Source organism: Piliocolobus tephrosceles, unplaced genomic scaffold, assembly GCF_002776525.5.
Source record: "Piliocolobus tephrosceles isolate RC106 unplaced genomic scaffold, ASM277652v3 unscaffolded_108, whole genome shotgun sequence".
NCBI lineage: Eukaryota > Metazoa > Chordata > Mammalia > Primates > Cercopithecidae > Piliocolobus > Piliocolobus tephrosceles.
In genome coordinates, this window is record NW_022291865.1 from 844074 (window position 1) to 867466 (window position 23393).

At 45.3% G+C, this 23393-nt stretch overlaps 2 protein-coding genes across 2 annotated transcripts in view; one reads left to right on the forward strand and one right to left on the reverse strand.

The window, feature by feature from the left end:
- LOC113219830 (microfibrillar-associated protein 1) overlaps positions 1-17155 on the forward strand; it is a 20189-nt gene extending 3034 nt beyond the window's left edge. Inside the window, exons 2-9 of the mRNA XM_026447822.1 lie at positions 4636-4855; positions 6980-7109; positions 7369-7556; positions 8688-8796; positions 8899-9059; positions 12136-12295; positions 16198-16287; positions 16370-17155. Coding sequence (XP_026303607.1) covers positions 4636-4855; positions 6980-7109; positions 7369-7556; positions 8688-8796; positions 8899-9059; positions 12136-12295; positions 16198-16287; positions 16370-16552 — 1241 coding nt within the window. The 3' untranslated portion in view covers positions 16553-17155. The remainder of the gene's footprint in view (positions 1-4635; positions 4856-6979; positions 7110-7368; positions 7557-8687; positions 8797-8898; positions 9060-12135; positions 12296-16197; positions 16288-16369) is intronic.
- Positions 17156-19740: 2585 nt separating this feature from the next.
- Positions 19741-21960, reverse strand: LOC113219833 (huntingtin-interacting protein K). The gene is made up of 4 exons (XM_026447827.2): positions 21168-21960; positions 20765-20820; positions 20054-20105; positions 19741-19911 (listed from the first exon to the last, which is right to left on the reverse strand). Exons 1-4 carry the CDS (start codon positions 21351-21353, stop codon positions 19816-19818), a joined length of 390 nt encoding a protein of 129 aa, XP_026303612.1. The 5' UTR covers positions 21354-21960; the 3' UTR covers positions 19741-19815.
- Positions 21961-23393: the final 1433 nt, after the last annotated feature.

Below are 23393 nucleotides of genomic sequence, written 5' to 3' on the forward strand. Positions count from 1 at the left end.
TTTTTTTTTTTTTTTTTTTTTTTTTGAGATGGAGTCTGGCTCTGTTGCCCAGGCTGGAGTGCAGTGGCCAGATCTCAGCTCACTGCAAGCTCCGCCTCCCGGGCTTACGCCATTCTCCTGCCTCAGCCTCCCGAGTAGCTGGGACTACAGGCGCCTGCCACGTCGCCCGGCTAGTTTTTTGTATTTTTTTTTTAGTAGAGACGGGGTTTCAACGTATTAGCCAGGATGGTCTCGATCTCCTGACCTCGTGATCCACCCATCTTGGCCTCCCAAAGTGCTGGGATTACAGGTTTGAGCCACCGCGCCCGGCCCTGTTTTAGCTTTTTTTTTTTTTGTATATCGTTTAAAAAATAATCCTTCCCTGCACTGAGATCACAGTACTCATATTGTAAAGGTTTTCTATCTTCTGTTTGTATATATTACATTGAATTCAATACACACTTATACAAGACAGATTATAAGTTAGGAAGCTTACAGTCCAGTAGGGACTGTAAATATTTAAGATATGTTTTTCATAGTTGGGTCTTTAATCCATCTGGAATTTTTGTGTCTGTGGTGGAAGTTAGAGGTCTAATTTTACTATATGGTTGGCCAGTTGTCCCTTCTCAGTTGATGAATTAGCCCATCCATTCTCTACTGATTTTTAATGCCATTCCTATAGTATACTCAAGTGCTCATATAAGTTTGTTTTTCTTCTCTCTACTCTGTTGCATTAATCTCTGTGTACTTCCTGGATCAGTGACATATCCGGTAAACTAGGCCCCACCCCTCCTTCCCAGCCCCCATCAGTTTTATTCTTCTTCAGCATTGTCTTGGTGTTTTGGGGCCTCCTATTCTTCCATATGATTTTGGAATAAGCCTGGAGACAACTTTTAATGGAATTGCATTAAAATGATAGATTATACATTTATAGGTTAATTCAGGTGCAGTTGCCATCTTCTCATCCTTGAACATGAAATAGTTCTCCGTTTATTTAGATCTTTTTTATCTTTCAATAAAATTATATATTTTTCCTCCTAAAATCCTTGTACATTGTTAGTTGGATTTATTCCTCAGTATCTTATAGATTACTTGTGACTATTAATGGTATTTTAACACTGTATTCTCTCCAGCCTAGGCAACATAGCGAGACCCCAAAAAATACAATGCTCTACAAAAAAATAAAATTACCTGGGTAGTACCTGCCTGTAGTCCCAGATACTGGGAGGCTGAAGAGGGAGGATCACTTTAGCCCAGGAGGTTGAGACTGCAGTGAGCTGTGATCATGCCACTGCACACCAGCCTGGGTAACAGAGTGAGACCCTTTCTCAAAAAGTAGAAAATATGTCAGGCATGGTGGCTCATGCCTGTAATGCCAGCACTTTGGGAGACCCTAGGCAAGAGGATCGCTTGAGCCCAGGAGTTCAAGACCAGCCTGGGCAACATAGTGAGACCTTGTCTATACAAAAAATTTTTTAAAATTAGACCTTCATGGTGTTGCCCGCCTGTAGTCCCAGCTACTTCAGAGGCTGAGGCAGGAGAACGGTTTGAGCCTAGGAGGTTGAGGCTGCAGTGAGCCATGATTGCGCCACTGCACTCCACCCTAGGCAACAGAGTGAGACCCTGTCTCGAGAAAATAAATAAATAAAAATAAAATTGTACTTTCTGATTATATGTAGCTAATGTACAGATATGCTTATTTTTAGAAATAAGTTTTTTATCTAGCATTTTTTCTGAACTCTTTTAGCTTATCTGTTATATTGTGTTTTCTACAAAGACAACCATATAATCTGCAAATTATGACAGTTTCTTCCTTTAACATCCTTATAACCTTACCTTATTGCCCAAATTAGAACCATAATACAGTGTTGACTAGAAGGTGTGATAGGGACAACATTAGGATGCCCACTGGGTTTTTGTTTTTGTTTTCTGGGTTTTTTTTGTTTTTGTTTTTGTTTTTGAGACAGAGTCTTGCCCTGTTGCCCAGGCTGGAGTGCAGTGGTGCTGTCTCAGCTCACTGCAAGCTCCAGGTCCCGGGTTCGCGCCATTCTCCTGCCTCAGCCTCACAAGTAGCTGGGATTACAGGTGCCTACCACCACGCCCGGCTAATTGTTTTGTATTTTTAGTGGAGATGGGGTTTCACTGTGTTAGCCAGGATGGTCTCAATTTCCTGACCTTGTGATCCGCCTGCCTCGGCCTTCCAAAGTGCTGGGATTACAGGCGTGAGCCACCACGGCCAGCTGCATGCCCACTGATTTTTATAGAGAATGCTTCTGGCCAGTTGTGGTGGCTCACACCTGTAATCCCAGCACTTTAGGAGGCTGAGGCTGGCGGATCACCTGAGGTTAGGAGTTCAAGACTAGCCTGGCCTACATGGTGAAACCCTGTCTTTACTAAAAAATACACAAATTAGCCAGGCATATGGTGGGCGCCTGTAATTCCAGCTACTCAGGAGCCTGAGGCAGGGAGAATTGCTTGAACCCGGGGGATGGAGGTTGCAGTGAGCCAAGATGGTGCCACTGTACTGCAGCCTGGGCAACAGAGCGAGACTCCATCTCAATAAATAAATAAATACATAAATACATAAATAGAATGGTTCTATTGTTTTATCATTAAGTATACAGTCTGCTGTATCTTTTTTTTTTTTTTTTAATGTGACTTTAAAAAATAGTAGGCTGGGAGAGATGGCTCACATCTGTAATCCCAGCACTTTGGGAGACTGAGGCTGGAGGATCACTTGAGGCTAGGAGTTCAAGGCCAGCCTGGGCAACATAGCAAGACCCTTTCTCTACCTTTTAAAAAATAACAAATAAAAATGAAATTTACAAAAGTAAAAATAGTATATTGCTTCCCTCCCATTGTCTGTATCTACATATATATTTTGGGGGTTTTTTTTGTTTTTAAAGACAGAGTCTTACTGTGTTGCCCAGGCTGGAGTACAGCAGCATGATCTCAGCTCACTGCAGCCTCCACCTCCCAGGTTCAAGTGATTCTCCTGCCTCAGCCACCTGAGTAGCTGGGATTAACAAGTGTGTGCCACCACACCTGGCTAATTTTTGTATTTTTAGTAGAGACGTGGTTTTGCCATGTTGGCTAGGCTGGTCTCGAACTCCTAGCCTCAACTGATCTGCCCACCTTGGCTTTCCAAAGTGCTGGGATTACAAGCATGAGCCACTGTGCCCAGCTATATATATTTTTGTGTTTGACACAGGGTCTTACTGTATCACTCAGGCTGAAGTGAGTGCCTTGCTGTGGTCACGGCTCGCCACAGCCTCAACCTCCTGGGCTCTAGTGAGTCTCCCACCTCAGCCTCCCAGGTAGCTTGGGACCACAGGCATACACCACCATGTCCGGCTAATTTTTTTATTTTTAGTAGAGACGAGGTCTAACTTTGTTGCCCAGGCTGGTCTCGAACTCCTGGGTTTAAGCAGTCCTCCTGCCTCAACCTTCCAAAATGCTGGGATTACAGGCATGAGCCACCGCACCTGGCTCCCTCATTAATTTTCTAAGGTTGAACTATCCTTGTAGTCTTGGGCTAAATTCTGATAAGTTGTGTTGGCTTAGGGGTTTTTTGTTTTGGGTTTTTTTTTTTTTTTTTTTGGTAGTTTTTATATCGCTGGGATAAATTTGCTTTGTTATTTAATATTTTTGTATTTGTGTTTGTAAGTGAAATCCACCTAAAGTTTTCCTTTGAACTGTCCAATTTGGTTATCAAGGTTATACTCATAAAATAAGTTGGTTAGTTTTCACTGTCTCTCTTTGTTCACTAGAATTGTTTATATTTGTAGGCTGGGTGCTGTGGCTCAGGCCTGTAATCCCAGCACTTTGGGAGGCCGAGGTGGGCAGATCTTGAGGTCAGGAGATGGAAACCATCCTGGCTAACACGGTGAAACTCCATCTCTACTAAAAATACAAATAATTAGCTGGGCGTGGTAGCACACGCCTTAGTCCGAGCTACTCAGGAGGCTGAGGCAGGAGAATTACTTGAACCCAGGAGGCAGAGGTTGCAGTGAGCCGAGATCATACCACTGCACTCCAGCCTGGGTGACAGAGCGAGACTCCATCTCAAAAAAAGAAAAGAAGAATTGTGTTTATAACAGATTAACTACTCTTGCAGGTTTCATAACACATAAGGTAAAGGAAAAGAAGGTAGAAATAGGTAAGATTAGAATATTGAGTCATGTGGCAATATGTTATAAAGGCTGCCATGGAAATCCCAGAGGGAACTACAAGAGTGCCTGAGCAGCATTTTAGTTTTATTTTCCTGCAGAAATCATCCTTATTATGTGGTGGGCACTGTTACAAGTAATTTGTTTAAGGGTATAGTTGAGGTGGGATGCCATGAATTTGTGATGGATGCAGTCTGCCTTTTTGTGGGGGACTTTTTCCTACTGTTTCACTGCCTACCTTCCTCCACTTCATTGTACTCAAGGTAAGCCTCATTATCATCGGTGTTGGCTTTCACAAGGAGGCAGTCTCATGACTTGGCCTTTGTAGGAAAACACCATTAGATGAATAGATGGTTGGGTAGTGGCTCTCTTCTTCTGCTTAGACTCTTGTCTACTATGAATAAAGGGCTCTATTTGCAAAGGCCATGATGGGATAAAGCACATTGAGAAACAGGCTACTGAAACATAAGTTATCTTTCTCACCCAGGTGAGATTTCAATGGAAAAAGTGAAGGTAAAGCGTTATGTGTCCGGAAAGAGGCCAGACTATGCTCCTATGGAGTCCTCAGATGAGGAGGATGAAGAATTTCAGTTCATTAAGAAAGCCAAAGAACAAGAAGCAGAGCCTGAGGAACAGGAGGAGGATTCATCTAGTGACCCCCGGCTACGGCGTTTACAGAACCGTATTAGTGAAGATGTGGAAGAGAGGTAATGTCTGTGATTGTGTTTTACTTGAACATGAACCTCTACAGCTTAATAATAATAGCTAATACTTGAATACTACTGCCAAGTAGATTACATTTGCTAATTCTTGTAATCCATACAATAGCTTTATGAAATAGGTGCTGTTATCCCCATTTCACAAAAGGAGGAAACTAAGAGCACAAAGGGGCTAAGAAGGTTACATGACCAAAGTTACAAAGTGTCAGCTTCAGAAAACAGCAGGTTACTTCTGGCCTAAAGGACCTACTCAACTCCTTATGGGAATAGAAAACACAGACCATTCGTTGGCTGTTGAGGGGAGTCTTTTTAGCACAAAGATGTTTTATAAACTTTGGTAAATTGATTTTATACATATGCTTATTCTAAATGCTAATAAGGGGAAATGACACTGAAGTAGGAGATAAGACCTCATAAAGGTCTCATGGTAGAAAGAGAGCCTCCCAGTGAGGGATTTTGTATGTTATGTATTGATTAAGACATTACCTTAATAGAGCAGACCAGGGGTCCTGAACTTTCACCGTTCATAATTATCCCAGGGGTTTTTTCACAGAGCTCCTGGGCCAAAACAGTTCTGTTTATTTTAGTTAGTAAGTAGTTAGAGCCAAGTAACTTAATAAGTATTTATGTCCTAATAACTTTGCTACTTGAAAATTACAGTGCCCATGGCCGGGCGCAGTGCCTCACGCCTGTAATCCTAGCACTTTGGGAGGCCGAGACAGGTGGATCACGAGGTCAGGAGTTCAAGACCAGCCTGGCCAACTTGGTGAAACCCCATCTCTACTAAAAATACAAAAAAATTAGCCAGGCATGGCGGTGGGCACCTGTAATCCCAGCTACTTGGGAGACTGAGGCAGAGAATTGCTTGAACTTAGCAGGCGGAGGTTGCAGTGAGCCAAGATCACGCCACTGCACTCCAGCCTGAGTGACAGAGTGAGACTCCGTCTCAAAAAAAAAAGAAAAAGAAAAAAATAAAATTACAGTGCCCATGGGGAAAAAAACACTTTTATTCATTCTCACATAACCACAGTTACTAGTGGAATTTGTGTGCCTATTGGACACTGACAGCCTTTCAGACCTTGGAATTGGCACTGTCACTTTTTCATGTCTTGTTTTATATTGATTTTCACGCTATGCTTACTTTTTACCACAGCAGCCACCAAAACCCAATTTCACGAAGATACGATATTCTCAAAAGGAATGTAGTGTGACTTAATGTTGAAACTGAATTACCTTGAGCTATTGAAAATATCCCAATGCAGGCCACGCTTGGTGGCTCACGCCTGTAATCCCAGCACTTTGGGAGGCCAAGGCAGGCGATCATCTGAGGTCAGGAGTTCAAGACTAGCCTGGCCAACATGACGAAACCCCCTCTCTAGTAAAAATACAAAAATTATCCAGGTGTGGTGGTGCACGCCTGTAATCCCAGCTACTCAGGAGGCTGAGGCAGGGAGAATTGCTTGAACCTGGTGGGGGGAGGTTGTGGTGAGCCGAGATCACGCCATTGCTCTCCAGCCTGGGTAACAGAGTGAGATTCTGTCTCAAAAAAAATCCCAATGCATCCCTATGAGTTTGCTGGCTTGCTGTAGTGCCTTAGGATGCCTCAACATATGTTTAGTATTTCAGGCCCAACTTGACTATTTGCTCTGACATCCTAGTCTAGTTTCTTTAATCTGCACCTCAGTTTCCCTCACCTCAATACTTTAATATTGGATGGACATGGTGGCTCACACCTGTAATCCCAGCACTTTGAGAGGCTGAGGCGGGCAGATTGCCTAAGTCCAGGAGTTGAAGACCAGCCTGGGCAACATGGTAAAACCCTGTCTCTACAAATAATACAAAAATTAGCCATGTGTGCTGGCATGCCTATAGTCCCAGCTACTCAGGAGGCTGAGGTGGGAGGATCACTTGAGCCTGGGAGGCAGAGGTTGCAGTGAGCCAAGGTCTCACCACTGCACTGCAGCCTAGGTGACAGAGCAAGACCCTGCCTCAAAAAAAAAGACTTCAGTATTAATGAAGGCAAACATAATGTACTGTGTGGCTGTGGAAATGCGGTTGATGCTACTTCATTTTTATGACATTGGTGTTACATTTGGAGATGCTGTTTTTCAGATTGGCTCGACATCGGAAAATAGTGGAACCTGAAGTGGTAGGAGAGAGTGACTCAGAAGTAGAAGGAGATGCTTGGCGCATGGAACGAGAAGATAGCAGTGAAGAAGAGGAGGAGGAAATTGATGATGAGGTATGATAAAGGAACATGGGAAGTTTTTTTCTGGATATAAGAAAAAGTTGACGCCAGTGCTCATTTGTTGAAGCCTTAAAAACATGAGATCACTGCTTTTGGCAGGACTCTGATCATGTTCCTTGTTTGTTGGGATAGGACTAAAAATAGAATGGTACTAAGTTGTATTTTTTTACATTTGAATTTGTTGGGTTTGATGAGACTAAAACAAAAAGCCATAGGCCATTTGACTGACTGGCTTACATATATGACTTGATAGGAAATAGAGCGGCGGCGTGGCATGATGCGTCAGCGAGCACAGGAGAGGAAAAATGAAGAGATGGAAGTCATGGAAGTGGAAGACGAGGGGCGTTCTGGAGAGGAGTCGGAATCAGAGTCTGAGTATGAAGAGTACACAGACAGTGAAGATGAGATGGAGCCTCGCCTTAAGCCAGTCTTCATTCGAAAGTAAGTATCTCACAAGCCAGATCTGAATCCACTTAATTACCACTTTCCAGGTGTGGAAACAAAAGTCTGTTTTCTGTTGTGCTATTCTGAAATCTAAGCACCGAGTGAAAGTGCTTTTGCTAGTGCTGTAGCCTTGCCAGATGAGCTGCTGAGGAATATCTTGGTGTTAGCAGAGAACCTGAGTTTGTTTTCACATCTCTTTTTTCAGTTATATAGCATATATCTGTCCAAGGCCTTTTTTTTTTTCTTTCTGAGACAGAGTGTTGCTCTTGTTGCCCAGGCTGGAGTGCAGTGGCGTCATGTCTGCTCACCACAACCTCCAACTCCCGGTTTCAAGCGATTCACCTGCCTCAGCCTCCCTAGTAGCTGGGATTACAGGCATGCACCACCACAACTGGCTAATTTTGTATTTTTAGTATAGAGGGGGTTTCACCATGTTGGTCAGGCTGGTCTTGAACTCCCAACCTCAGGTGATCCGCCCTCCTCAGCCTCCCAAAGTGCTGGGATTACAGGCATGAGCCGCCGTGCCCAGCCAAGGCCATATATTTTTAAGCACAAAATTAAACTCAACAAGCAAATTCCTATTCCTTTCTTGATAGCTAGAAATCCTACTACTTACAGGCCAGCAGGTTCTTTGCTGTCTAGGCAGTTCTCAAAGATGAACATGATTTTAGTGCTCCAAAGACCTGGGATGATGGCTGGGCACAGTGGCTCATGCCTGTAATTGCAGCACTTTGGGAGGCTGAGGCAGGTGGATCACGAGGTCAGGAGTTCAAGACCAGCCTGGCCAAGATGGTGAAACCCTATCTCTACTAAAAATACAAAGAAATTAACCAGGTGTGGTGGCAGGCGCCTGTAATCCCAGCTACTCGGGAGGCCGAGGCAGAGAATTGCTTGAACCCAGGAGGCGGAGATTGCAGTGAGCTTAGATCACACCACTGCACAGGAGACAGAGTGAGACTCCATCTCAAAAAAGAAAAAAAGACCTGGGATGACTCAACGTTTTTTGCTCTTTGAAAATAATAGAGCCAAAGAGTTTGGTTTTGTCTGATTTGGATGGGACTAGGTCTAGGGGAACAAAGCACTCCACTCTAAGGACTTTAGGCAATTAACAGGACCTTTGTGATGCAGGAAGGACCGAGTGACAGTTCAAGAACGTGAAGCCGAAGCATTGAAACAGAAGGAGCTGGAGCAGGAAGCAAAACGCCTGGCAGAGGAGAGGCGCAAGTACACACTCAAGGTACTGGGGAGTGGTTGCAAGGATTGAGTACAAGAAAGTAGTGTAATCAGGTTTGTCTGAGGAGAGTAAGGAAGTCCAAGGCGAATTGTTCTCCCTACCCAGATTGTGGAAGAGGAAACCAAGAAAGAGCTGGAAGAAAACAAGCGATCCTTGGCTGCACTGGATGCACTCAATACTGATGATGAAAATGACGAGGAGGAATATGAGGCATGGAAAGTTCGGGAGCTAAAAAGAATCAAGAGGGACAGAGAAGATCGAGAAGCGTGAGTAAAAAGACGAGCCTAGAGTTAATGCTGCTAATGAAACAGGTTTCTAGTAGGATAGCTCTGAGACTCATTACCTACTGTGAGTTCCATTCTAGCCATCTTCAGAGTTCTTGCTGCTGGGTGAGTTTCCTGTAATTGGAATGTGAGTTTCACTTGTTACAGTGAAATCAGGGAAGAGAAACACACTTTGTCGATGTGTGTCCATAATAGAGTGCCAGCCAGTGCTCCCTTTAGTTTCCTAGTAGACACAAAAATTAGTAACTGTTAACAGTTACCTCTTACTGTGTACAACCCAACCCACAATTGAGTGACTTGAAAAAACAATTACTTTTCACAATTTTGGAGGTTGGCTGAACAGTTCCTCTACTGATTTCACCTGAGCTCACTTATGTCGTTGTATCCAGCTAGACAGTTGACTGGGCTAGAAATTTAAAAGGGCTTCACTCACATGTCTAGTAGTAGTTGGTGGCTATCAGGATGCCTCACTTATCCTTCACTGGGTTAGACTGGCTTCCTTACATAGTAGTCTCAGGGTACCATTCTAAGAGGGCAAGGTCTTCTGATACTTAGGTTCCAGAACTCGTACATCAATCCTGCCACATATTGGTCAAAGCAAGTCACAAGGCCAACCTAGCTTTAAGCAGGTGGAGAAACAGACTCCACCTCTGGATAGGAGAAGCAGCAAAGTCATACTTTTTGAAAAGGGGCATGCATACTGTGAGGGGAAGAATTTGTGGCACTTAAATAATCTACAGTACATTAGAGCAGAATCTTTTTTTTTTCTTTTTGAGATGGAGTTTTGCTTTTCACCCAGGCTGGAGTGAAGTGTCACAATCTCAGCTCACTGTGGCCTCTGCCTCCTGGGTTCAAGTGATTCTCCTGCCTCAGCCTCCCAAGTAGCTGGGATTACAGGCATGTGCCACCACACCTGGCTAATTTTTGTATTTTTAGTAGAGACAGGGTTTCACCATGTTGGTCAGGCTGGTCTCGAACTCGTGACCTCAGGTTATCCACTTGCCTCGGCCTCCCAAAGTGCTCGGATTACGGCGTGAGCCACCATGCCCGGCCCAAGCAGAATCATTTCTGAGCTGCATCACTCTTTCCTATAAATTATTAGGTATAAGAGGGTAATCCCAGATTACAAAGGAAACCATCAATAGATAACTCTAGGCTGGGCGTGGTGGCTCACACCCATAATCCCAGCACTTTGGGAGGCTGAGGCAGGCGAATCACTTCAGGCTGGGAGTTCGAGACCAGCCTGGCCAACATGGTGAAAACCTATCTCTACTAAAATACAACAATTAGCTGGGTGTGGTGGTGTGTGCATGTTATTCCCAGCTACTTGGAAGGTGGAGGCAAGAGAATCACTTGAACCCGGGAGGCAGAGGTTGCAGTGAGCTGAGATAGCGCCACTGCACTCCAGCCTAGGTGACAGAGTGAGACTCTTATCTGGAAAAAAGAAAACTTGCCTCAATATGAGCTACACACAATAAAGAGATAACTCCATCCTCAGCCTGTAGTTTCTTTTTTCTTTTTTTTTTTTGAGACAGAGTCTCACTCTGTCGCCCAAGCTGGAGTGCAGTGGCACAATCTTGGCTCACTACAACCTCCACCCCCTGGGGGTCAAGCGGTTCTGCCTCAGCCTTCTAAGTAGCTGGGACTACAGGCATATGCCACCACACACAGCTAATTTTTGTATTTTTAGTAGAGGCGTGGTTTCACCATGTTGGCCAGGCTGGCCTTGAACTCCTGACCTCAGGTGATCCAACCACCTCGGCCTCCCAACGTGCTGAGAATACAGGCATGAGCCACCACGCCTGGACCTGAAGGAGTAGGAGTCCAAGTGCCCTTTAAAATTGTACACAAGGCCGGGCATGGTGGCTAATGCCTATAATCCCAACAATTTGGGAGGCCGAGGTGGGCAGATCACAAGGTCAGGAGTTTGACACCAGCCTGTCCAATATGGTGAAACCCCGTCTGTACTAAAAATACAAAAATTAGCCGGGCATGGTGGTACACGCCTGTAAATCCCAGCTACTCAGGAGGCTGAAACAGGAGAATCATCTGAACCTGGGAGGCAGAGGTTGCAGTGAGCCGAGATTGTGCCACTGCATTCCAGCCTGGGCAACAGAATGAGATTCCATCTCAAAAAAATAAAAAATAAAATAAAATTGTACACAAAATTATGTGTGTATACGCATTTTTTTGGAGAAAAGGGATATCACCCCCTCTCTCCCCAACACTGGCTGAAAAGTTACTGCAATCTGGCCGGGCGCGGTGGCTCAAGGCTGTAATCCCAGCACTTTGGGAGGCCGAGACGGGCGGATCATGAGGTCAGGAGATCGAGACCATCCTAGTGAACACAGTGAAACCCCGTCTCTACTAAAAATACAAAAAGATTAGCCGGGCGTGGTAGCGGGCGCCTGTAGTCCCAGCTACTTGGGAGGCTGAGGCAGGAGAATGGCATGAACCCGGGAGGCGGAGCTTGCAGTGAGCCAAGATGGCGCCACTGTACTCCAGCCTGGGCAACAGAGCAAGACTCCATCACCGGGGAAAAAAAAAAGTTACTGCAATCTAATTAATGATGGTAATCTTTGGTTTATGACATGCAAGCACCTATATGATTATGATACACTTACATAAAGGAATACCAGTAAAGACTTGGACAGTTCACTGATTTTTTTTTTTTCACTGATTTTTTTTTTTATGCTGATTTTTTTTATGCTGATTTTTTTTATGCTGATTTTTCACTGATTTTTTTTTTTTTTTATGCTAAGAAGACCTTTTAGGCAAAGAGAATTTGTAATGTTGCAAAACCCAGCAATAATAGTATGTCTGAATGTTAAAAGAGCTAGAATCAACTTTTGGAAGTTGGCAATACCTAGTCTGGCAAACGTAATGAAGACTAACTCACCCTTTTGTTTATTGAGCTCTTGATCTTGATTCCTAATAGGCAATGACTAGAATTAAAGAAGGTGACTAATACTTGAAATGACATGGGACTGTTATTTTCAATAATTTGGTCTTTCTGAAGCTGTAACAGTACCATTAAATTGTTTTGCTCCCTGGACAGGCTTGAAAAGGAGAAAGCAGAAATTGAACGCATGCGAAACCTGACTGAGGAAGAGAGGAGAGCTGAACTTCGGGCAAATGGCAAAGTCATTACCAACAAAGCTGTTAAGGGCAAATATAAGTTCTTACAGAAGTATTATCACCGGGGTGCCTTCTTCATGGTAAGAAGTGAAAAGAGAGTCAGAAAATTGGGCAGTAGGAATAACTCAGAAACTCTGAATTATTTTTTCTCTTCAAGAATGTTCTGGAATGTTATTTCCACTTGCCAGTGGTCAGCTTTCTCATTTGTTTTTTCCTTCTGAACAGTATAAACTCAGAGAAAAGCATCAGCAATTGGATTATAGAAGTAGCATCAACTGTTCTCTCTTCTGGCTCCAACTCTCAAAAAGAGGAAATGATGTAATAGCCTTTTTTTTTTTTTTTTGAGAGACGGAGTCTTGCTGTCACCCAGGCTGGGGTACAGTAGTGCGATTATAGTTCACTGCAACCTTGACCTCCTGGGCTCAAGGGATACACCTGCTTCAGCCTCCAGAGTAGCTGGGACTATAAGCATGCACAACCATGCCTGGCACTTTTTTTTTTTTTTTTTTGGCTATTTTTTTTAAATTTTTCGTAGAGACCAGGTCTCACTATGTTGCCCAGGCTAGTCTTAACCTTCTGACCTCAAGCAATCCTTCACCTCAGCCTCCCGAAGTATTAGGAATATAGGCATGAGCCATTGTCCTCAGCCTTAGATAAATTGAGGAAATGAAATAAAGAAGTGATCTATATAGATAGGGGATGAATTAGGTCCTCCACTTTGTGAAAACCAAACTCTGCAAATAGCTTTACATTAATTCACTTTTGTGTGGTAGAAAGTTCACTTCATTCTGAACTGACAGTACACAAGAGTAACTAACCAAAAGAATGGTTTATTATCTAACCATTAGGTGGAGGGCCATCATCTTTCTTTTTCATATAAAGACTAAGATCAAAATAGCAATCTGTTAATGCTATATGGTTTATTATTTCCTAGTGTTAAAGCAGTTTGTACCAAAAACTAGACTAGCTTTTTCAAGTGCTGTGTGGCAAATTCTAAATATCCCCACTGCAACTGAATTCCTGCCTTTCACTGCAGATGCTGTTAAAACTTCAGTGGTAGCTTCCCTACCACCCTCCAAAATCAGTTTCAGGTCTTTCTGATTAGCAGGAACTGTCTGCTTACGTAGTTTTCCAGCAGATGTGGCTTTCTATTCAGTGGAGATTATGAATTACTTCTTGTACTGCTTCGGTCATAAAGTTTCTTTGCTTAAGCAATTCGCAGCTTTAATAATCAAGCTTCTTAGAGAAGCAGTTCATTGCTAGTTAAGATACATGAGAAAAGTGTATGTGAAAGTCCTTTGGTGGGCCAGGTACATTGGCTAATGCCTGTAATCTTAACATTTTGGGAGGCCAAGGCCGGCAGATCACTTGAGCCCAGGAGTTCAGCCTGGGCAATGTGGCAAAACCCCATCTCTACAAAAAATACAAAAATTAGCCAGGCATGGTGGTGCATGCCTGTAGTGCCACCTATCAAGGGGCTGAGGTGGAAGGATTGCTTCAGCCCGGGAGGTTGAGGCTGCAGTCATCTGTGATCGTGCCACTGCACTGCAGCCTGGGTGGCCGACCAAGACTTTGTCTCAAAAGAAATTTTTTTTAAAAGTCTTTCTTAAACAAGACAGTGGTGTTTTTAATTCCTTCAGCATATGCGTTTATAAATCTGTATCACAGCACTGTAATATTACTATCACTCAGGCTAGAGTGCAGTGGTGCAGTCATGGCTCACTACTGCCTCATTCTCCTGGGCTCAAGCAATCCTCCTGCCTCAGCCTCCTGAGTAGTTGGGACTACAGGTATGTGCCACCACACCTAATTTTTTTTTTTTATTTTGTAGAGATGGGGTTTTGCTATGTAGCTCAGGCTGGTTTCAAACTCCTGGGCTCAAACTATCCTCCCACCTTGGCCTCCCAAAGTGCTGGGATTACAGGCAAGAGCAACTGGATCCAGCCTTACTAATGTTGTTTATTTCATTGAGTAAGTAACCTTTAGTGCATATACTATGCAAAGGTAACTGTTTAGCACTATTAGCGAGAATACATAATCACTGTAACATAAGTAAGAGTAAAGTACTGTAGGAGTTCTGATGAGAGAGAGATTATATTTGGTAGAAGATTGAAAGGGTTGACATAAAGGTTGTAACATTTAAGCATTTAAGATGTATAGTTTTTTTTTGTTTTTTGTTTTTTTGTCACCTAGGCTTGAGTGCAGTGGCGTGATTTCAGCTCACTGCAACCTCCGCCTCCCGGGTTCAAGCAATTCTCCTGCCTCAGTGCCCCAAGTAGCTGGGAATACAGGCGTGTACCACCACGTCCTGCTAGTTTTTGTATTTTTAGTAGAGACGGGGTTTCTCCATGTTGGCCAGGCTGGTCTTGAACTCCTGACCTTAGGTGATCTGCCCACCTCAGTGTCCCAAAGTGCTGGGATTACAGGCATAAGCTACTGTGCCCAGCCAAGATGTATAGACTTTTTGACATTCAGTGCTGGGAAGACATTCCAGGTGGAGACCAGCAGGAGTGGAGGCAGAAAGCCTCAGCTATGAAGGGAAGTGGCAAAGAGAACTGAAAAGGTGGATTAAGGCTGTATAATATTTGGCCTTGATTACTACACAGAGGAGTTGTATTCATTTATTTATTTATTTTTGAGATGAAATCTCACTCTGTCGCCCAGGCTGGAGTGCAGTGGTACAATGTCAGCTCACTGCAACCTCCACCTCCTGGGTTCAAGCGATTCTCCTGCCTCAGCCTCCTGTGTAGCTGGGATTACAGGTGCGCGCCACCAGGTCTAATTTTTTTTTGTATTTTTAGTAGAGACAGAGTTTCACCATGTTGGTAAGGCTGGTCCTGAACTCGTGACCTCATGATCCACCCGCCTTGGCCTCCCAAAGCGCTGGGATTACAGGCGTGAGCCACTGCGCCCAGCCTAGGAGTTGCATTCATTTAATAGAGAACCACTGAAGTTTTTTGGGCCAGGCAAAGATTATAATGAGTTACAGTTTAGAAACATCAGTGCAATGACAGTATGTAAGACTGATAGTAGGGAAAACTAATAACCCAGGTGATAAGAGTCTGTAAGATGTGGCAACTGATGGAATGCACACTTACTCAGTTTTGAATCTAGGTAATCGAAGAGTATGCTGGTCCTACTAACAGAAAAGTTAAAGAGAGGAGGTTGATATGGAAAGGTTAGGTATTAATAAATGGTTTTCACTTTAGACATGAGTTTCAAGTTTTAATAAAATTCCAACTTATGATATATGAAAGCCAGTAGAAAATCCAGGATTGGAGATTTAAGAGGCCTGTGCAGAGTTGAAGTCACATGAGTAAACTAACACACTGAGTGCAGGGAGAATAAGCCAACCCTCAAGACACATCTACACTCAAGGAGAAAATTAGGCATAGTTGCATAAGGCTGCAGTGAGCAGTGATGACACCACTGCACTCTAGCCTGGACATCAGAATGAGACCCTGCCTCAGGAAAAAAAAAAAAAAAAAAAAAGGAGAAAGACAATACAACAAAGGAAAAAGAATATCATCTTGGCTGGGCGTGGTGGCTCATGCCTGTAATCCCAGCACTTTGAGAGGCTAAGTCGGGCAGATCACAAAGTCAGGATATCGAGACCATCTGGGCTAACACAGTGAAACCCCGTCTCTACTAAAAATACAAAAAATTAGCTGGGTGTGGTGGCATGGACCTGTAGTCTCAACTACTCAGGAGGCCAAGGCAGGAGAATTGCTTGAACCTGGGAGGCGGAGGTTGCAGTAAGCCAAGATTGCGCCAGTGCACTCCAGCCTGGGCAACAGGCCGAGAATCTGTCTCAGAAAAAAAAAAAAAAAACAATATCATCTCTTCAGTTAGACGTAAGCTCTTGAAGAAAGGCTCAATACCCTCTGCTTTCTTTGTATCCCTCATTGTAGAGTTGAATAAATTTGTGGTTTGAATATATAGGAAATAAAGCCACAAGATTGATAAGATTTTTTTTATACAGGATGAGGATGAAGAAGTATACAAGAGAGATTTCAGCGCTCCTACCCTGGAGGATCATTTCAATAAAACTATTCTTCCTAAAGTCATGCAGGTATGGGGATCTTTAATAACATGACAGAGAGAGAAGGCATGGTTGGTTTGGTGGTGTAACTCATGATCCGTCCTTCCCTCAGGTCAAGAACTTTGGACGTTCAGGTCGCACCAAATACACTCACCTTGTGGATCAAGATACCACCTCCTTTGACTCAGCCTGGGGCCAAGAGAGTGCCCAGAACACAAAGTTCTTCAAACAAAAGGCAGCTGGGGTACGAGATGTATTTGAGCGACCATCTGCCAAGAAGCGGAAAACTACCTAGGGTCCAGCTGCATGTTCTTCCAACTGTGGAACACAAGGGGAAGTCTCAGCATCTGGTCCCTGATTTGTTTTTTTCATTATTTCCTTGGCCCCTGTATCCAGCTATTGGACCTACTGCTGTACTTGTGATACTGGGTAGCCCAGACTTTGAAGGTGCTTTGTGAGGTTTGGACTCATGCTGAGAAACCCACAGGAAAGCACTGTCCAGGTAGGATTAGAGGCTTCCCACTTAAGACTATTTCTGAGAAATCTTAGGTATTATCACTGCTATGGTTTCCCATATTTACTTGGGACTGTTCTGAGTTTTTTTCCAGCCCTTAGCTTGGGTTAGAAAAGTGGGCATGTAAGTGAACAATGCATTACTTCTACCTTAGGTTTAGGAGTAATATACCAGAAAATCTAAGCTTATGGAAACATGTTTTCCATTTTTGCTTGGAGTCCATTTTTCTAGGTGTACATACTTTTTTATCAATGTATGTGTGCATGTCAAGAAATAAAAGAATCACACAACAAGGAGATTTTTAGCATGATACTGGAAATAAATTGTCCAGGCTGACAAGTATTAATTGCTTATTGAAGTAAAAGATAACAGAATTGTCAGGCAGAAGGTGTTTCACATTTGATAATTCCCTTTGATGTCAGAAACAAGCTCAGGTACCAGCCGGGCTTTAGGTCACATCTGGATTTATTCCATGAGCAAATACAGATGTGTTTGAGAAGACCAAGGCCTTTCACATCCTTTAAATGTCCCACTGGAGGAATCAAATAGTTTAGTGTCGTATGATAAAAATGAATGGAAATAATTACTATGAGGTGGTAAATACATGAAGATGAACATAGGTACAAGTCACTCTTGTGTGGGATACAATCTAAGAATTATCCTAGAGTCAGAATGAGGGTAAGGCCTTGAAATTCTTTTGGAGAAATGTCTGTAACTGCCATTTGAGTGTCCATACAACAGACTCGGGGCCGTTATAGTTTTTTGTTTTTTTTTTTTTTAAGAGACAGCTCCCACCCAGGCTGAAGTACCTCAGCCTCCTGAGTAGCTGAGACTACAGGCGCCCACCACCACGCCCAGCTAATTTTTGTATTTTTAGTAGAGACAGAGTTTCACTGTGTTAGCCAGGATGGTCTCGATCTCCTGACCTCATGATCCGCCCACCTCGGCCTCCCAAAGTGCTGGGATTACAGGCGGGAGCTACCGTGCCTGGCCAGGGCCGTTACAGTTTTATAGTTGAGGAAACTAGTTCAACAAGTGTGACTTGGTCCAAGCTGATTAACTTTTTTTTTTTTTTGAGATGGATTTTCACTCTTGTTGCCCAGTCTGGAGTGTAGTGGCGCAATCTCAGCTCACTGCAACCTCCACCTCCTGGGTTCAAGAGATTCTCCTGCCTCAGCCTCCCGAGTAGCTGGAATTACAGACATCCACCACCACCACCACCACCATGCCCGGCTAATGTTTTTTGTATTTTTAGTAGAGCTGGAGTTTCACCATTTTGGCCAGGCTGGTCTCAAACTCCTAACCTCAGGTGATCCACCTGCCTCAGCCTCCCAGAATGCTGGGATTACAGGCGTGAGCCACCACGCCTGGCCCTGATTAACATTTAAAGTAAAATTACCTCCTCTCTAGGCTAGGAAATGGTAGGTAGAATGTATTATGGCTCAGAATTTGAATACAATCAATTTTTGTTTTGAGGCAGTCTTGCTCTGTCACCCAGGCTGGAGTGCAGTAGCACAATCTCAGCTCACTGCAGCCTCAACCTCCCAGGCTCAAGCAAATCCACCTCAGCCTCCAGAGGAGCTGGGACCATAGGTGGGCACATGCCACTATGCCTGGCTTTTTTTTAACTTTAGTAGAGACAAGGTTATGTATGCTATGTTGCCCAGGCTGTTCTGCAAATCCTGACTTCATGCAGTCCTCCCAGCTCAACCTCCCCAAAGTGCTGGGGTTATAGGCATGAGTCACCACACCTGGCCCAACCTTTGGTATCTTCTAGTCTTACCATGTTCTAACCCTCAGGCATCTAAATTCTTTTTTTTTGGCTGGGAGGGTTGGGTGGGGAGGGGAGGCCAGTAGAGACGAAGTCTCACCGTGTTGCCCAAGCTGGTCTCAAATGATCCTCTTGCCCCAGCTTTCCAAGGTGTTGGGATTACAGGCGTGAGCCACCATGCCTGGCCCCTAAATTCTTTTTTTGTTTGGTTTTGGTTTTTGACACAGAGCCTCATTCCATCACCCAGGCTGGAGTACAGTGGCACAATCTCAACTCACTGCAACCTCCACCTCCCTGGTTCAAGTGATTCTTCTGCCTCAGCTTCCTGAGTAGCTGGGACTACAGGCATGCGCTACCACACCTGGCTAATTTTTTTTTTGTATTTTTAGTAGAGACACGGTTTCACCATGTTGGCCAGGCTTTTCTTGAACTCCTGACCTCATGATCCACCTTAGCCTCCCAAAGTGCTAGGATTACAGGTGTGAGCCACCGCGCCCGGCCTTTTTTTTTTTTGAGATGGAGTTTCACTCTTTCACCCAGGCTGGAGTATAGTGGCGTGATCTCAGCTCACTGGAACCTCTGCTTTCCAGTTTCAAGCAATTCTTCTGCCTTAGCCTCCCGAGTAGCTGGGATTACAGGTGCCCGCCACCATGCCTGGCTAATTTTTCTCTTTTTAGTAGAGATGGGGTTTCACGTGTTGGCCAGGCTGGTCGAACTCCTGAGCTCGCGATCTGCCTGCCTCGGCCTCCAAAAGTGCTGGGATTAGAGACGTCAGCCACGGTGTCCAGCCAAATTCTTTTTTTTTTTTAATCACTCGAAATCAAGCATGTTGTAGGTACCAAATTCTAACTCAAGGTGGCCTATGAACTGGGTTCATAACTTACATCTATCTATACATATAGTGGCTCCTAGGCAGGTAGCTGGCCTTTTAGATATTCATAAGCTGTCTTGGAGACACATGCCATTTGAGTACAGTAACTCTGCTGAGACTCCAGATGTACCTTATTTACTGTTGAGAGCTAGTCAGATGAATGAGACTGTCCTGCTCCCTAGCATCTGCACATGAGGTATTCTTCTACACTAATTTTTCATACAGGTGTGCTAGATTTTAATGAGTCACTCAAATTCAGTTATTCTCCAACATATAAATTCCCCACAAAATAGAATATATATAGTATATACTCCACTTGACCCAAGATGATTAAACTGAAAAAGACAAAAAAATTTTTATTGCCATAAATTAATCCAGTAGGTTTATTTGTGGAAGCACGCATCAGTTGGTTAGGGCAATAAGCGCCTCTACCACGTTGCCCATGTGTTCCCGCAAGCTGCGTTCTGCTGCTGCTCGAGATATCTCCATCTCGGTCATCTGCAGAAAAAAAACCATGTTACATAGATTCCCAGGCATTAATGTGCAACCAAATATTCTGACTCCGCTTGTTTCAGGAAACAACCCAAATTAAGCAGAATAGCCTCCCCTCCCCATACAGTAGTTAGGCACTACTACTCACTATCAGCTCCAGATCTTCCTTCTTGATAGTGACTTTTGCCAGTTCTTTCTCCCTGCAAATGTTTAAATATATTAGGCCTCATTCTCAACCAACACCATAAACTCCCAGGAAGGGTCATTCCCAGATGTGCCCTGTAAAAAAATCTTGATAAGCTCTTGATTGAAGGTAAAAACTCCAGGGCCGGGCGCGGAGGCTCGCCTATAATCCCATCACTGTGGGAGGCGGAGGCGGGCGGATTACCTGAGGTCGGGAGTTTGAGACCTGCCTGACCAACAAAGAGAAATCTCGTCTCTACTAAAAATACAAAATTAGCCGGGAATCCCGTCTCTACTAAAAATACAAAATTAGCCGGGCGTGGTGGCACATGCCTGTAATCCCAGCTACTAGGGACGCTGAGGTAGGAGAATCGCTGGAACCTGGGAGGCGGAGGTTGTGGTGAGCTGAGATCGTGCCATTGCACTCCAGCCTGGGCAACAAGAGCGAAACTCCGTCTCAGAAAAAAATAAAAACTCCCACTAATACTCCTTTCCCCTGGAGTCTTGGCAGCAGGAGTTGCCAGGAGGCTTTCTGCTAACAAAGTTGTGGCGCCTAGATCTGCAGGAATTGCTGATAAAGTTGAAGAGCGGTATAAAGGCTTAATAATGGTTTCTATTTTTGTCTGGGGAGCGGGGAGGCAAGAACTGTTAAAGTTGGCTGCCCCTGAAGACTTACCGCTCCTGTTTGGCTTTCTGCTCCCGGGACCTTCTGTCTCCAATCACGGACATGGCCTATGGCAAAGGCAGGTCTAGTTACTGCACCGCTACCCACAATTCCTAATAATCTACAAGGCCAATAAAACAAGGGGTTCATGTATGGATTCACGATGACAAGTGTTACCAGGTAGCAAGGACCATGTTTAATTCCATTCTATGCACCTGAGGTCCCCTTAAACCCCCTATCAAGCTCCTTTAGGCAAGCGGCGGGCTCCGGTGACCCTTGTTTCCCTCGGCTCTACCCTACTGCCTCCTCCTGCCATCGGGATCAGAACCCCGTCTTGGAGCGCTGGCTTCCAGCTACAGCCTCAGAGCCCCCCTCTGCTCTCAGCCCGCCCCGACATGCTCTTGGCCAACCTTACCGTCTCCAGATTGGAACTCTGGATCTCCTTCTCCTCCGCATAGTCGGTGACCCGCTCCAAGTCCGCCGCACCGCTGTCGTGCTTCCGTGGCTTCTCGGGAGGCCGCTCTGGTCCACTGGTCTCAGTCTCTAACTCCAGCTCCACATCTCCCTCAGTCGCCATATCTATTTCACCGCGCCGCCGCATAAGCCCCACCTCACGGCGACTTCCGGCAACTGACACACAGCTTCCTCCCGGGGAGGAGGCGGAGCTGGCCCTGGGCCACACCTTCTTTCTGCTCCAGTTCTAGAAGCTTCAGCGTGGAAGGTGGTTCGTCTCTCAGACTTCCTTTCGGGTTTGTACAGTGTTTTGTGCAAGGGCTTTCTCTCAGACCTAACCCGTCACCGCTCCAGCCCACCCCACCGACATCCTTACCACCTCATAAACTAGGAATAGTTCCCTCAACACATAGACAGGCACCCACCTCAGGGAACTCCGTTCAACCTGAATGGATGACGTCTAATCCTAAACCAATTAAGAATGCTAATCCACAGGGGGCCAGATAGACAAACTGCCCCATAATCTGGAGAGAACAGCCTGAGTGGCCGCAGTGTTGAGGCCCTGAGGACAAAGCTCCTTCACAGGGCGTTTGCATTTACCACATCCTGGAGGTCAGTGTTCTCTTCCAGACGTCCGCATTCTGTCCGGGACCCGGTGCTCAGCCCAGTGGCAGTCCAATGGGCTGAGGACAGAAGCAGCTGCTGCTCTCATCTGCCTTCCATCTGGTGGACCTAAGCCTAATCCCTGGGACGAGGATGGTGGGCGCCAAGGCCGGCCCCAGCCCCAGCACCTCCCTGGGCCTGGCACAGCAGCGCAGCGGAGGCAGCAGTGTCCTAGTGAAAAGCCCCTTCTGTCAGGTGAGAGGGTGCGCAGGGTAGAGTGGCCGAAGCTGGGGAGGAAAACATGCAGAAGCCAGTAAAAACGACAGGCCTCTTTTCTACTCTAATGTCATTCTGGTACTTTGCCCCCGGTAATCTGTAAATGTCTCCCACCATGTTCCCAGCCCCAGGTGTTTAGGTCTAGAGAAAGGTCAGATATCTCAAGCCTGCTTATAATGAAAGCCCTACTAAGTTGTCAGTGGAAGGCAATCCCAAATGACTGGAATCAGCTTGAAACAGAACCTGAGTAAAAGGAAGAAAGGGGAAGGGGAAATTTTGGAATTCAGCCTCCTGGGTTAACCTCACACATACATTAACGTATGCCTTTCCTCAGCAAGTCTCCACCTCGCTGCCTTGCATCTGCTCTACCCCCAGGTGTGCTGGTGTGGGCCTGCTCCTAGTGCCAGCTGCTGCCACTCTAGGTGGCCCTCTCTCACCGCATCCACTTGCAGCCGCCTGTTCTACATCCTCCTCCATGTGGGGGCCTCAGCAATCTGCTGCCTCCTGCTGTCAAGGACAGTAGTGGAAAGGGTGTGGGGCAAGACACACAGGGTAAGTGAGAGGGGGTGGGGTTGTCAGGTGGGAAGAGATAAAAGGAAAAACCCTAAGATAGATTTCAGTTGGGGGCAGGAGACAAATGAGTGGTCATACCCGTGACAAGTAGGTACCTTTCCATGCATTATGACTTGTCCTGCCATTTCTCACACACACACTCCCAGATCCAGATGCCCTCGGGGTTGTGTGCCCACCTGTTTGGCCTCTCTGACTGTCCAGTGCTCAGTGGCTCTGGGGCTGTGTACCGAGTATGCGCAGGAACCGCCACCTTCCACCTGCTGCAGGCTGTGTTGCTGGTCCACCTCCACTCCCCCACCAGCCCACGGGCACAGCTGCATAATAGGTTTGTGTGTACTTTCTGGGTGGGGAGGGGACAGATGAGGGAAAGTAGACACAAGCTGGGTAAAGGAAGTTCCGGAATGAAGTAATAGCACTGTAAAAAGACAGAAAACAAGCCGGGCGCGGTGGCTCAAGCCTGTAATCCCAGCACTTTGGGAGGCCGAGACGGGCGGATCACGAGGTCAGGAGATCGAGACCATCCTGGCTAACACGGTGAAACCCCGTCTCTACTAAAAATACAAAAAAACTAGCCGGGCGAGGTGGCGGGCGCCTGTAGTCCCAGCTACTCCGGAGGCTGAGGCGGGAGAATGGCGTAAACCCAGGAGGTGGAGCTTGCAGTGAGCTGAGATCCGGCCACTGCACTCCAGCCCGGGCAATAGAGCAAGACTCCGTCTCAAAAAAAAAAAAAAAAAAA